Source organism: Struthio camelus, chromosome 20 (assembly GCF_040807025.1).
Source record: "Struthio camelus isolate bStrCam1 chromosome 20, bStrCam1.hap1, whole genome shotgun sequence".
NCBI classification, from domain to species: domain Eukaryota; kingdom Metazoa; phylum Chordata; class Aves; order Struthioniformes; family Struthionidae; genus Struthio; species Struthio camelus.
Genome location: NC_090961.1, coordinates 3,058,088 through 3,072,720, shown reverse-complemented (window position 1 = coordinate 3,072,720; position 14,633 = coordinate 3,058,088). Strand labels below are relative to the sequence as shown.

General features: G+C 65.5%; 1 protein-coding gene across 2 annotated transcripts; it reads right to left on the bottom strand.

Moving 5' to 3' along the window:
- Positions 1-2,904: 2,904 nt before the first annotated feature.
- PHF19 (PHD finger protein 19) lies at positions 2,905-13,533 on the bottom strand. 2 transcript variants are annotated; one of them, XM_068914245.1, is made up of 15 exons: positions 13,474-13,533; positions 10,397-10,602; positions 9,958-10,039; positions 9,471-9,566; positions 9,249-9,349; positions 8,788-8,936; positions 8,373-8,468; positions 7,967-8,035; positions 6,675-6,795; positions 5,871-5,938; positions 5,528-5,698; positions 5,245-5,332; positions 4,421-4,506; positions 4,067-4,162; positions 2,905-3,975 (listed from the first exon to the last, which is right to left on the bottom strand). In XM_068914245.1, exons 1-15 carry the CDS (start codon positions 13,487-13,489, stop codon positions 3,624-3,626), a joined length of 1,797 nt encoding a protein of 598 aa, XP_068770346.1. In that variant the 5' UTR covers positions 13,490-13,533; the 3' UTR covers positions 2,905-3,623. The 2 variants fall into 2 exon arrangements, with proteins under 2 accessions (XP_068770346.1, XP_068770347.1); XM_068914246.1 differs by lacking the exon at positions 13,474-13,533 and adding an exon at positions 11,798-11,848.
- Between the last annotated feature and the right edge of the window lie 1,100 nt (positions 13,534-14,633).

Here is a 14,633-nt window from a genome sequence, read left to right as displayed (position 1 = left end):
GGGCACACGCGGCGCCCTGAAGGAAGCCGTGACATGTGCTTTGAGCCGTATTTCATCAAGTAGCAACAGTGCCCAGAGGAACTGCTAAACAAACTGCTGCAACTGCTGCAAACTTTACATAGAGCAAACTCTGCCTCCAGCTCATAAGCAGGAGCTGGCAGCAGCTGCCGTTCCCCACCGGCCTCCTTCCTGCCTCGTTCTGCGCCTGCCGCAGCAGCAGCCCCTCGCGCAGCCCAAGAGCGTGACCCACCATCGCAGCAGGTCCATCGCGGCTCGCCCGGGGCCCTCGCACAGGGCTGTGCCCAGAGCCGCGCAGCTGAGCCTCCCCAGCTGCTCGGCCTCAATAATCCGGGCGCTGTAAAGAGCCTGTGCTCTTAAAAAAACTTTTTAATTGTACGTCAGACATATTAATTACAACTTGGATATAATAAAAGTCGGTTATTACAAGCAGCAACTTGAAATCATAAATCTTTAGAAGGTGCACAGAATCATAACGTTATCAGGACTAATGCAAAATATATTCTGGAACAAAAATATTTTTCAAGGCTCCACATTCAGCTCTCGGGCACAGGCTGGGGGGGAGAGACGGGTTTCGAGCCGCTCTGCAGGCACCAGGGCGGCAAGGGCACCCCCGCGCGCACGACGTCCCTCGGCGCGGCGCGGGGCAGGAGCCCAGTTCGGCAGGGCTCGCGGCAGCCCCGCTTCCCCCAACGGCAGGGAAAAAGGGCTTTATAGGCACTGGTGAAAGGGCACTACTTTAAGCGATCCTTTGGAGACAAACCAAAGTAGAAGGATGTGAAAAAACCTTGCTGATGACAGAGTCTGCAGCCATCCCGGTCAGAGCAGTTTGGGAAAATCCCGGCAGTGGCTTCTCCCGGAGACGAGCTGGGACGCGGACCCTGACGGTCGTGCAGCCTCTGCCGGAGGCATCGCTCCCTCTCCGCGTGGCTCAGCCTGGCGTGCGCGGTCGGGGCTCGAGAGCCTCTGCAGCCCCCGGCTCCCACGCTTCGCTTTCCAAAAGCACCGGGCACAGGGTCACGCTCTAACGCCAGCGCCGGAAACCCTGGAGAAAACTGCTGGTTTCCCCACAAAAATCAGGAACCTAGACGCTTCTCAGTTAGCCTTCAGGGGTCTCAGTATAAAAACAGAAGCAAACAGCACACAGGATTTTTCTCCAGATTGCCTCGGTAGCGATGAAGTCGTAACAAACAGCATTATTTGACAGAAGATGCAAATTGCTACATAAATGAGACTTTCCGAAAACAAACGTCCTCGCTGTCGGCAACCACAACCGACAGAGACCCAACCGGTCCAGCAAAGCAACGAGCAGATGCAGGCCACCAAAACGTCCCGCGGTCGGGGAAGGATCCCCAGCGACAGATGCCAGCTCAGGCCGGGGGAACACCCCAACGGCGTACGGTAACTCGGCACAGGTGAACTAAAAGGTAACTAAAACCTGCCATCTGTTAGAGCGGCCGAGGCAGCCCAGCGCCTGGCCTGGGCGACGTGGGCCTAGTCCCCATAGGCACCACGAAGAGCAGCGCCCGCTCCCCACCGCTGCCACAGCTCGGCCGGGTCTCAGCGCCCGCGAGGTGCCGCAGGGCACCGCCAACATCACCCCCTCGGCTGCAGGTGCGCCAAGTCCCTGCGCTATCAAACAAATTAAACCAGCGAACCCCCAAACCTCCCCCCATCACGGATATTCTGCTATGTTATTTTAAAAGTAACCGAAGCAGAAAAGTTTTATTTTTAAGGACAATGCTCTGGCCTCCTGTTTGCAACGCAGCCTGCCCCACCGCAGCCCCGGCGCTGGCGGCAGCGGGAGATCTGCCGCCGCAGCACGACACCGAACCTCCCCCAGCCTGACCTCCCTGCCATCTTTTTTGGTGGTCCACCCTGCCACCTGCCAAAAAATTTTAAAAAATTATTTTTTTTTTTCAATAAAACATGCTTTTCAAATCGTCCTTCAGTCGCCAGACCGTGAAAGCAGGTCTATGGAAAACGAAGAGTGAAGACGGGATGGAGGAGGCAGGCGAGAGCAGCGTTACGCGGGATTACCCTCAGCAGCCCCGATCCCGTGGCACCGCCTGGCTCCTCTGTGCCCACCGCGGAGGGCAGCACGGCGTGGCACGGAGGTGGCAGGGCAGAGACAAGGAGGACAATATTAAATACATATATATATATATATATATATATATATATATATAAAATCTTAAAAGAAAACAATCTAACATGTCAGATGCTATTAGAGTTTGTAAACAGTCTTCTGTTTTGCTTTTTAAGACAACTGCGTTTTGTTCCAGCCTGACAGTATTGCTTTAGTTTGGACAGGGGGGCTGCACGGCGCTTGGAGCAGGAAAACAGACCCCCCGCGTTCAGCAAAGTCGTCGACTGCATCCCGGGAGCGGGAGCGAGGCTCAGCGCCGGGGCGCTGCGCGATGTGCCGGCGGGCCCTCGGCAAGGAGCGGACGGGCCGGCGCCGCGAGGACCAGCCGGCCCCACGCGGGTAACGCGGCTCCCGCCGTCGCTGTGCACTGGAAGCAGCAACAACACATTGCGTTTTTGGTTTGTCTCCTCGTTTGGCACATGCAGTGTGACGATTCCTGTGAAAATAAAGGCCCCCGCCTCCATCTCGGCTGTAACACCGCTTGCTCACAAGGTGCCCGCAATGATTTTAAGGCAAGCTTGTGTGTTTTGTCTAATTCGTTCCAAGATCATGATTGTCAGAAGAACACGAAAACAAAGCTGGTGCATCACCTTACACCTTCAAGGTTGCGGGATGATTGCAACCGTCCTGTAAAACTGCCATGCGGCCACGAAAGCTGGCTGCACATGACCTATTTATGGGGCATTTTCCCCTCATTTAAAACAAACCGCATTCCATTAACGAATGGATTCAAGATGAGAAGGAGAATACTATATAATGGCTGTGGCAAGCATCAGCCTGCCTGCTATTTCCCATCAGCGCAAGGACACGGCCGTCAGGTTCTCCAGCATGAGAGAGAAACTGCTTTCTACTTTAGCAATGGGACTGCGTGAGGCTGTTATTTAAGGCTTGGATGCGGCCGCAGCACCCGGGCGCCCGGGGCACTGGCACGAAGTCCGTCGGCGCAGGACCGCGGGCAGCCCTGGAGCCGCGGCCGGGGCCCGGCGATGCCGGTTCTGCCTCCGGGAGGCAGCACAAGGAGAAAAGCCAGAACCACTCACCGCTCCTACCGCCGCCGCGACGGCACCCCTGGCTTAGCCAAAGGCTCAGTCAGGAAAAGGTAGCTAGGTGATGCTGTCCGGATACACACGGCCAATAAAATAACAATTGTTAAAAAGAATTAAAAAAAAAAAAAAAAGCCTGAAAGGTTTAACCGCCGGAGAGCCCAGCTCACGGCACCGGCTGGCTGCAGCCGCGGTGCCACCTCCACCCTGCTCGGCCCCAAACCCTCCCCGGGCCGGGCAGGGGGGTCCCCATCGCACAGCCCAGGGCTCGCTCCGGGAGCGCGGCCGGGCGCTTCCTCGCGGCTGTGTCCAGCACCGGCGCCCCTTCCTCCTCCTCCGCTTTACGCCAAGGGTTTCGCGTTAATCCGGATCGCTATTCCCACTCCAGGAGAGGTTTCCGCGCCCGGCCGGGCTCAGTAGGGGGTCGTGCCTTCCCACTCCACGAGGTATTGGACTTTGCCCTCCAGAGTCACCCTGCGGGCCAGCACCTGGTACTTCTCGCCGCAGACCAGCCGGCCCGCCGCCCCGAAGTAGCTGCTGATGGAGGACTTGAGGTGCGAGAGCGAGGAGTCGTCCTCGCTGATGCTCTCGAAGGTGTGGCTGTCGATGCCGTCGTCCGGGCGCTCGGGGCCGCACGCCGCCTCGCCGCCCTCCGGGGCCCCGCCGGGCAGGCGCCTGCCTTGCTCACCGCCTCGTCTCTTTGCCCCCACCGCCGTGTAGGCTGTCACCGCCAGCTTTCGCTTCCGGCTGCCCACGGTCCTCCGGCTACGAGAGGGGAAGGAGACAGGGATAACGGGAGGCCACGGGACCGAGCGCCGCTCTGCCGCTGGAGAGGGCAAGGAAACGCCGTCCCTACCTGGACTCGTAGGACAGGCTCGTGGTGGCGGAGCCCGATGTGCTGGCCGCGTCCGTGGAGTCCACATCCGAGAGGAAAGTCTGGCCCGAGCTGGCGCTGGGAAGGAGACGCGAGGTCAGCCCTGCCGCCAGCCCCGCGCCCCACCGAGCAGCTCCCTCCTCGCGCAAACCCAGCGCCCGAGGGTTTTCCAGCCCCGGCCCTCACCCTTCTGCCTTTGAACCACCCCTTCCCGCAGCAGCGAGGGACTGAGCCACCACGTCGGCGCCGCCAGCACACACAGCACGCGGAGCCGGGGCGCGACGGGCCCCCCGCAGCCGCCCACCTCCCCGGCCACCGGGGCCGGGCAGCCGTTACCTTTTCAGGCTCTGAATTTCATCCAGTGTGAAGTCAAATATGCTGGCCAGGTGGTGGTTCGTGCTCCAAGCAGACGTGAAGTCGCTCTGCAGGGTGAAAACACGCACGCGTGTTCCCGAAAAGCTGAGCCACGGCAGCCTCCGTCCCCGCGCGCCCGGCAGACACGGCGCGGAGCCAGCGGCACCCGCTCCGGGGCACGTGGCACCCTCTGGCCGGACATCTCCGTGCCCACTCTTCCCGAGGGCCCCGCGTCCCTCGGGGGCAAACGGGGGCCTCTCGCGCCCACGGGCTTCGCTGTGCTGGCTGCGACACAGCCCTGAACGCACGAGCGCGTCGCCACGGAGGAGCCGGAGGTGGCGAAACTGAGACACTGGAGTCTCCTGCAGCCACTTGCTCTTGCGCTGCGGGTGCCGGAGCGCCCTGCTCGGGGAGCCGCCACGAACGACAGAGCGGCGCCTCCGGCCCCAGCCCGCCATCGCAGCATGCATCCCGGCGATGCTGTCCACCGTGGCACTGCCCCTTGCGCCCAACGTCCCCGAGCAAGGCTAACGCCTCCACCCCACCTGCAGGCGCTGGACGCTGGTTTGGGGTCAGCGGCGGCGCTCAGAGGGGTGTCCCCGAGGGTCTCCCCACCACGCCGGCTGGGGTGGCCAGGCGAGCTCCTAGGGGGGCATGGGAGTGAGGACGGGGCTCCCCGAAGGAGCAGGGGGAAACCCAGCTGCGATGCCCAGCGAGCCCTCCCCGTCCCCAGCGAGGGTGGCGTGGGCGCTGCCACCTGGGAGCCGAAACCTGGAGCAGTAACAGAGAGAAAAGCAGAGACTTACGCTGGGAATGGCATCCTCCAGCAGGAACTTGGCCCTTTTCCTTCGAGCAGCTCGCTGCTTCTGCTGCTGCAGCTCGCGAGGCAGCAGGCTGCGAACGCAGAGAACAGACGTGATGAAGGCGGCCGGGCCGTGGGAAGCAGCAGCCCAAGGCAGAGCTGCCCGGGGAGGGCGAGCTGCTGCCTCGCAGCAGTGCCTGCAGGCACGGATGGGGAATGCCAGGACCGTCCGGTGGTGGAAGAGCCATCAGGGTGGAGGGAAGAAGAGGGCAAGTTTGGTCACTGACCTGCTTTTATGGACATATTTGCTCTTCCCTCTTTTCTTCAGCTCGCAGGAGCGGCTCTCAGCCGTGCCCGGCACTTTCTCCGGCAGGACCTTGCTGGGGGGGTTTGGCGGGACGCGAATTCGCAGGCGAAAGATGCATTTCTTCTTTTTGATTTCTTTACCGCACAGAAATCTGAGCGGCAGAGGAGAGGAAAGCAGCCCTGAGCCCAACGGCTTCTCAGTCTGACCATGCAGCGTCCGTTCCCTCGCAGCGCCCGTCCAGCCCCATCCCGTCCCTCCCGCCACACACCGCCCTCCGGAAAACAAAGCGAAGCCGTCATGCCCCGTGGCCTCCCCCAGCTCACCTGCTTTTATAGCTGTTTAGTGCATTGAGAAGGTGCGGGCCTCGCTCAGAGATGGGGGTGCCCGTCAGCTGGGGAAGAGACGGGCAGAGGTCAGCCCCCGGCACGCCGGCGCCCGCCCCTGCCCGCTGCTCCCCGCCAGGGTGCAGCCTGTGCGGTGGTTATTCAACAACTCAACAGACGGGGGAACCCGAACACCAGTTTTCAGAGCCTGTCCAAGCAGCTGGATCAGAAAGCCAGGAAACCAAAACCCACTGGAGTCCTGCCAGCCGCAGGGTGCAAGCGGCAGAGCAAATCCGCTCACATCTCGCCCTCCTTGCAAGGAAAAGAAAGCCTGTTTGCTTAGGCTACTCTCTGCAGGGAAGTGATCTATTCCTAACGCGGTAACGGCTTTCCAGGGAGCTCTGTTTTATAGCTATAGCTCTGACTCGGAAAATTATTCGATATAACACCAGAACAAATGAAAATCTGAGCAAGACTGAGTTTTGAGCAGGAGTCCCCAGGCCGCAGGCTCCCGGGACAGGACTCGGCGGGCGAGGGGCTGGCAGGGCAGCTGCAAGAACCGGGGGCTTTGCTGAGCAGAGATGTCCGAGTTTGTCGGAGCGATCTGGCTGATGCAGGCACGTCCCTTCTGCCGGCGCCCCGTGCCGCCCCAGCTCTCCCTGCGCTCCGGGGAGGCGTTCGGCTTGGCCCGAAGGCAGGAGAGCCCAGTGCCTGTGCCTGAGCAGATGCTTTTTTCTCCTGGTGCTTTTTATTCTCCCTTCCTCCCAGCTGCTTTCCAGCCTCACCCCGGCTGCCTGTGCTTACCTTTCCGAGCTGTAAAGGATCCCAGTGGTGATTTACAAAGGCCAAGATTTCCTCAAAGTCAAAGTACTTCTTTTTGCTCTGCACGCCTAGATTGTAGAGGGCCAGATGGACAACATCTACCCTGCAGGAGCAAACGAAGCAAGAGGGTTGGCATCCTTCCTTCTCCCAGAAGGGCAGGATTGCAACTACCGCTACAGTCAGGACAGGACGCTCTGCCACGCAGCACCGCTCAGGAGCGCCTCCCGGCTGAGCCCTTCCGCGCTCACAAAACCCCCCTCCCGGGAAGCCGGCTGCCCCATTGACATGCCTCGAAGGGGACGCGTGCACCCCGGCGGGAGTGGAAAGGTTTGTATTTGCAAAACCCAATATATCCTGCGGGATTTTACGTTTGCATCTCCAAACACATAGCCCAGTAGCACATCCTGCAGGATCTCCCCAATTCTTCCTCCAGCCTGCTGCGCTATGGCACTCTGTGCGACATCCTCGAGGCAGCCGCGTAGCGTAACATGCCAGCGTCAGTAACGCGTCTGCTAAGGGCCACCACAACGAGGGGAATAGCAGAGAATTTGGGTTGCTGGCACTCTATATATATATATGTAAATCTTTATAAAGTGCTTTCAGACCATTGCGGTACATTATAAGGTACCGTGTAAGCTTGTATTTAATCACAGAAACAGATGACTTGTCACCCGAATGCATTTTGCAGTTATCTTCTGGCAAATATGTACTTTGGCTCCAGGGCAATACAGTAGGTTTGGAGCTTATTAAGAAATAGCTCCCCCGGGAAACAGCACCCCCGGGCTGGGCATGGGGAGCTGCGCGTGCCCAGGCGCCGCGGGCCGAGCAGAGGCCCGACGGCAGGGCTCCCGGCACCCTCGGGCGACACCTCCTGCCCACGGCCCGTGGCGCGAGAGGCCGAGGCCATGCACGCTCCCGGGCCAGGGCAAGACCTTCCCCGACACGATGTCTCTTCATCACTAACGGAGAGACATCCAGCCTCAGACTCTAAAATAACCCGAGCCAGCCTGGAAACGGGAACAGTTGCAGCAGGTCTGGAGCAGGCTGCACCCCCGGGGCGCGAGGCGAACAGTCGGGGACGAGAACAGCTCAGGCTAAATAACGGGGCTTTTCTGCCTGTGGTCTGCAGCCACGGAGCCCTTCAGCTGGCGAGCCGAACAGAGCCCCGGGAGAGCCCCGGTATCGAGGAGACCCCCCAGCCTCAGCTCCCCTCCCGCCCCGGCGGGGACCCGGGCACCGACCCTGACCCCTGCGTCGCAGAGCCCCTTTCTTACCACCGCAAGGGCAGGCGCTTGATGTATTCGGGTCCCTGGTTGCACACGGAGCAGAAAAAGACGTAGAACCTGGGAAACGGCAAGGACAGAGACAGTAAGGGAGGGAAGTGGGTTTGGGAGCGTCCCCGCAGTGAGCGCGCCGGAGGGCGCAGCCGCGCGGAGCCTGGGACTGGGGCACTGCAGCGCCCGCGGGGCGCTTGAGGGCCCCCCACCCCGGCACGGGGCTCCACGCCCCCGGCTCCTGCCGGACCCCCCGTCACGTAGCCTGATGTGACCTGATGTGGCTGAGCTCTGGCTACAGCAATCCCCCAGCACCCAGGGGTGCACAAATTCAGACTGAAACATCTACATGCATCACCGCCCCCCGGGAAGTCCGCTTTGACATGCCGAGCCGGAAAGCACGTACCGGTCCCCGAACATCATGGGGTCGCTGAGGCACTGGGTGCAGGCTTCGTGGAACCACTGCCGGCAGCGGTAGCACTGCAGCATCTTCAGGTACCACCTGGGAGGAGGAGCGGGGTGAGCGCGATGGCAGGGCAGCCGCGCGGACCCCAGCGGCTGCAAGCTGGCGACTTCGCCCTCCGCGGCCCGGCTGCGAAGGCCCCGCCGCAGCTCTCCGCGTCGGCACCTTGCTCAGCCACGAGTTTCCTCAGCCCTGCTATTTTTCCATGGGGGATTCCCACATCCCAGAGCTGCCCACGACCTCTTGTCACCCTGGGCTGCCTCCGCGGTGAGCGCAGAGCTGCTGCGGCCCCTCTCCTGCCTCCCTCCCCTGCGGCAGGCGCGAGACCCGCGCGGTGCGGCGCACGCTCTGGCCTTACTCGCCGGGGCCCCCGCAGTAGCAGTAGCATTGCTGCTGGTTGGTCCGGTGCGGGGAGTCCCACTCGAGCAGGTCGGGGTTGTAGGACAGCACCATCTTGACGGCTTGCAGCGTCTTGGCGATGGCTCCCTTCTTCAGGGCACCCCCCTTCTGCAGGACCGAGCGGGACAGGGGGTCAGCAGAGCCGGCCCGGGAGGGGGGGACCTCATCCTGCACCCGCCGCACGATGCCAGAGCGGACGGCGCGGCACCCTGGAAGGAGCTGGAGAGCAACGCAGGGCTCCCCCCACGCCACCCTGCTCCCCCGGCCTTGTCCCAGAGCATCCTTCCAGCGGGGACCCCCCCGCCCCAAGCTCCCGACCCAAAAACCAGCACCTGGCATGCTGTGTCCCCATCCCAAGCCCAGCGCCCCGCGGGGACCAGCCCGGGGACGCTCCCGCAGCCCGCGCAGCCCCTCGCTCACCCGCACGGCCAGGGCGAATATGCAGCGGCGGCAGAACCACGGCGTCCCCAGCGGGCCCTCGCCGCTGCTGGCCACGGGGATGTGGCACTGCTGGTGGTAACCTGGGAGAGGGGCAGCGTGAGGAGCCTGCCGGGCCCCCCCGGCTGCTGCCCGCGAGCGGACAGGGCGCGGGGGCGACGGGGCACAGCCCGGCCGGCCGGGGCCCCGCGGCGCCGCGCTCACCTAGCCCGCATTTCCCGCAGATGAGGATTTCGTTCATGGGGCCCGACGTCTTTCCCAGGCAGATGTTGCACTTGGGCTCCTCGCCGGGGACGCCGGCTGCGGCAAGAGGAAGACGGCAGGGTCAGAGGGGCGCGCGCTCCGGCCGCGGCCCCCGCCGCGCTCCCGGCTCCCAGCCAGGGACCGGGCAGGACCCCCCGGCGCAGTGCCCTCTCCACCCAGACCTCTGCACCCCAGCCTGAAACTCGGGACGAAGGCTGCCTGGAGGGCAACGCGCCCGGCATCGGCGCCCACGGGCCGCGCGACCGTCGCTCCGGCCTCCGCCGCGGGACGCCGCCGGCCCAGGCAGCGCCCGAGGCAGTCCGGCCGCCGCGGCGGGCGCGCTGCCGGCAGCGGTCCGAAGGGCTAACGGGGCCTCCCTGCAGCCGCTTCGGGAAGGAGGGAGGGAGGGAGACAGCCGCGGGTGCCTGCGGGCGACGGCGTCACTCACCATGCTGGATGTCCTTCCAGAGCACCCAGTACTTGGAGTTATCTTCGAAGGTCACGAGGCAGCTCTGCTTGGAGCCGCTCACCTGCGGGGGGACAGCGGGAAGAGCCAGTGCGCCTCTGCCCACGCTCGGAGCCCTTCCCCGTCCGGTTTTCCGGGCGAGCGGCCCCCGCTGTCTCAGAAGTCGCGGCCCGTCAGCTTTCCGAGGCGTTACAGCCCGGTGAAGGATGCTGACCCGAGAGCCCCAGCGGCCACGGACGCAGCGCAGGGCGACCGCGGCTCCACGCTGCCCAGGCGTCGCGCCGGCGGCTTGGCGGGGTTCGGTCTCCTCGAGTCCGGGACACACGTGAGGCCGGGAGCGGGCGCCCCGTTCCCGGGCGGACGCCCGGCGCCGCATCCCGACCGCCCTTCCCGCGCCCCCGGCCTCGGGCGCCTGCCTTACCCGCTTGATCTTGCCCAGGTAATAGAGCCCGTCGGTCCACCGGCACAGCACGTACTGCCCCTCCGTCAGCTTGACCATGAGATCGCGGCAGCCGCTGCCCTTGCGCGCCGCCGAGTCGCCCGGCGCCGGCTGGACGTGGCTGGCAGCCGCGTAGACATCCCGGATGATGGGGTTCAGCTTGCTGCTCTCCATGAGCCTCGGCAGCCCTGGGAGGGGAGCACGCGCTCGTCACCCGCCGCCACCGCCGCTGCCCTGCGTCCCGCGGGGTTCGGCCGGGGTGTAACGAGCCCGTTGTTCGCCCGAGCTGCCCACCGGGCGCCGCGCAGGCTGCGTGCTTGGGGGTCCAGAGCTTTAAATCTGATGTTAAATTTCATGCATAATTTCCATGCAATTTCCCCGAAGGGCACGAGAGCCCCGTCGGGGCAGGGAAGCGGGAGCGCTCCAAACAGCGCGTGAAACGGAGCAGCCGAGTTTCGCTGCCGCAAAGGCTTGAAGCGCGAGAGGCAAACAAACCGCCCTCCCTCGACAGCGCCCCGGCCGCAGCTCGCCTCGGGACCGCCGGCAAACGCGACAGAACAACCCAAAAGTTACTTTCCCCCCCGCCGAGGAGCGTCCCTCTGATGGCGACACGCACGACTTCATGCCACGCATCGCAACACGGGACCGCACGGCGTCTCGAGCAGGACGAGCTGCCTGCGGCCGGAGCGCGCGATTAACAACCTTCACCTTCCCCGGGGATGACCTGGCCGCTTTTAAGAAGCCCACCCGTTAAACGGACCGCGCACCAGGCCGGCAGGCAAAACAAAAAAAGGGGGAAAAAAGAAAGAAGGGGGGGGGAAGGGGGGGATGCTCAGCGGAGCTGGCGGGAGCGGCTCGGCCAGCCGCGCCTCGGCCAACGCTTCTCCCGGCGCCGGCAGAGCCTGCGGCCGCCCAGGCGGGCTCGGCGCACGCCGCGGGCGCCTCCGGCGGGGCAGGCGGCGGCGGCGCGCAGGGCGCCGCGGGGCATCGCCGCCGGCCCGGTTCGGCTCGGCTCGGCTCGGTTCGGCCCGGCCCGGTTCGGCTCGGCTCAGCCCGGCCCGGTTCGGCTCGGTTCGGCTCAGCCCGGCCCGGTTCGGTTCGGCTCAGCCTGGCCCGGCCCGGTTCGGTTCGGCCCGGCGCACACGGCACCGCGCTCCGGTGCTTTCGGGCAGTGCCCGGCGCCGGCGGCACCTGCCGGGCGGCCGCCCCGGGGCAGCGCCGCCGCCGCCGCCGCCATTGGCTCATTCAAAGGCGCCGCCGCGGCGCCGTCCCGGGAACCGCGCGCCGCCCCGCGCCGCCCCGGCGGGCTGCGGCTCCGCGGGAAGCGCGGGCAGCGGCCGCCCCCGCCCCGCCGCCGCCGCCGCCGCCGCCGCCGCCCCTTACCGCCCGCCGCCGCCGCGCTCTCCCCGCGCCGCCGCCGCCGCCGCCGCCGCCGCCGCGCCGGGCCGGGTCAGGGCCCGCCCGCCCGGGGGCCGCCGGGGCCGCGGCGCGGCGGGGGCAGGGCGCGGGGCGCCATCTTCCCGCGCTTCCCGGGCCGCCCCCGTCCCGCTCGGGCAGCGAGCGCCGCCGCCGCCCCCGGCCGCCCCGCGCCGCCCCCGGCCGCCGCCGCCCCGCGCCGCTCGGTGTGCTGCACCCGGCTCGGCCCGGCCCGCGCGCGCTCACACACACACTCGCGCTCGCACGCATGGTAGCTGGGGGCGGGCGGGATCTGCGGCTGCCCCGCGTGGGGCCCCGGCAGCTGCCTCCCCCCCCCCAGCCCGCGCGTGGGGTGTCTGCAAACTGCCCCATGCACGGTATCTGCAAACCGCCCCGCGTGGGGCACCTGCAAACTGCCCTCGTGGGGTGTCTGCAACTGCCCCCCCTGGGGGTCGTCCCCAAAACTGCCCCGCGTGGGGTGTCTGCAACCGCCTCCCCTGCGGGTTGTCCCCAAGACTGCCCCGCGTGGGGTGTCTGCAACCGCCTCCCCTGGGGGTTGTCCCCAAGACTGCCCCGCGTGGGGTGTCTGCAACCGCCTCCCCTGGGGGTTGTCCCCAAGACTGCCCCGCGTGGGGTGTCTGCAATGGGCCCCCCGGGCGTCATCCCAAAGACTGCCCCGCGTGGGGTATTTGCAACCATCCCCCCTGCGGGTCACCCCACCAGCTGCCCCGCGCAGGGTGTCTGCAACCGTCCCCCGTGGGGTACCCACAGCTGCCCCCCGGGGTACGCTCCGCTCCGGGGCACCTGCGAGGGCCCCGCACCCCCCGCGGCTGGCAGGGCCCTGGCATGCGGCACCCCGGCTCCCGCGCGGGCAGCAAGTGGCGTCGCTGGGGGCTCCCGGGGCCGGGGCGACCCGCTGTGCCGCGCCGTGCCGTGCTGCACCGTGCTGCACTGCGCCGTGCCGTGCCGAGCCGTGCCGAGCCGTGCCATGCCGAGCCGTGCTGCACCGCACCGTGCCGTGCTGTGCCATGCTGAGCCGTGCTGCACCGCGCCATGCCATGCCGTGCTGCACCGTGCTGTGCTACACCGTGCTGCACCGCGCCATGCCATGCCGTGCTGCACCGTGCTGTGCTACACCGTGCTGCACCGCGCCATGCCATGCCGTGCTGCACCGCGCTGTGCTGTGCTACACCGTGCTGCACCGCGCCATGCCGTGCCGTGCTGAGCCGTGCTGCACCGCGCCATGCTGAGCCGTGCTGCACCGTGCCATGCTGCGCCGTGCCGTGCTGTGCCATGCCGGGCTGTGCTGCACCGCGCCGTGCCATGCCGTGCCATGCCAAGCCGTGCTGCACCACGCCATGCCGTGCTGCACCGTGCCGTGCTGCACCGCGCCGTGCCGTGCTGCACTGTGCCATGCCGTGCTGTGCCATGCCGAGCTGTGCTGCACCGCACCGAGCCGTGTTGCACCGTGCCGTGCCGTGCCATGCCGAGCCGTGCTGCACTGCGCCGAGCCGTGCTGCACCGTGCCGAGCCGTGCTGCACCAGGCCGTGCCGCGCCATGCCAGGCCGAGCCGTGCTGCACCGCGCCGTGCCGTGCCGCGCCGTGCCAGGCCGAGCCATGCTGCGCCGCGCGCGGGAACAACCTGTGCTCCTCGGCATTCCTAGAAACGGGGGGATTTTTCTCTGAATCTCAACAGAGAGAATCAATCACTGCAAAAATGCTCTGCTCAGTGCCAAGGAGAAGTCTGAAGGATTTGCTATTTGTTCGAAAGCGCTGCCAAAACAGAAATGTTTGCAGGCCTGCTCAGCCGGCGGGCCGGCTGACTGCCGGTGGCGGGCCGGCGCCGGGCGCGCTCGCGGTCTGTCGGCGCTTTATCGGCTGTGGTCGATGAGCCCGGCGGCAGGACCGTGCCGCCTCGGCCCCCGGACCGGCTGCTCCCTAGCTCACCTGTGAAAGAGCGGGCGCTGCCAGCGAGCGTTAAAAATGAATGGCGCAGGGGTAAAAATGCCTTTTACATGTTTCTGTATGATTCTGCCGTCTCCGAATCCCTTTGTGTCACCGCAGCGGCCCCGCAGGCTGCGGCTCTCCCCGGCAGCCGCCCCCGGGGCCGGCGGCGGCGCTGCGCGCGGCTCCCTGCAGCCTTTTGCACGTTACGGATCGTTTCGGACACGCTAACAACTACTTTCCAAAAGTAAAACAGCAAAGCTACGCTGTCTCAAAACTAAATATCCTGCCAGCAGCATCGCAGGCCACAAAATATCCTGGCAGAGAGCGGTATCGAAGAAGGGGGCGAGACGAAGCGCAAGGCTCTCAGCGGTCAATCACACGTGAAAGGCAGCGGGTGTGAAAGCTCCCGGCTCCGAGATGCGGCGCGTGAGCAGGGCGCGCGGACGCCGCCACGCACCACCTGAAACCCGGCGTCCCGTTTTGCAAGCCGTGGGCAGCTGCCGCGCTCCTGCCCTGCTGAGGGCCCGGGGACGCCGTCAGCAAGCCGTCCGTCCGCTGCCCTGGCAGCCTGGCGAGCAGGCGCGGAGTGACCGAGGGCGCTCGGCTTGCCGAAACGCTGATCGTTTCCCGCCGCTCGCCCGAGCGCGAGGAACAGGGCTTCCCGGAGCCGGGGGCACGAAGGCTGTTTTTCTCCCTTGCTTCTCGTTTCTCTCTGTGTATGAAGCTAAAGCCCCCAGGCTGTGCTGTGCCGTGCTGTGCCCTGCCGTGCCGTGCTGTGCCATGCTGTGCTGTGCCCTGCCGTGCCGTGCTGTGCCATGCCGTGCTGTGCTGTGCCATGCTGTGCCGTGCCGTGCT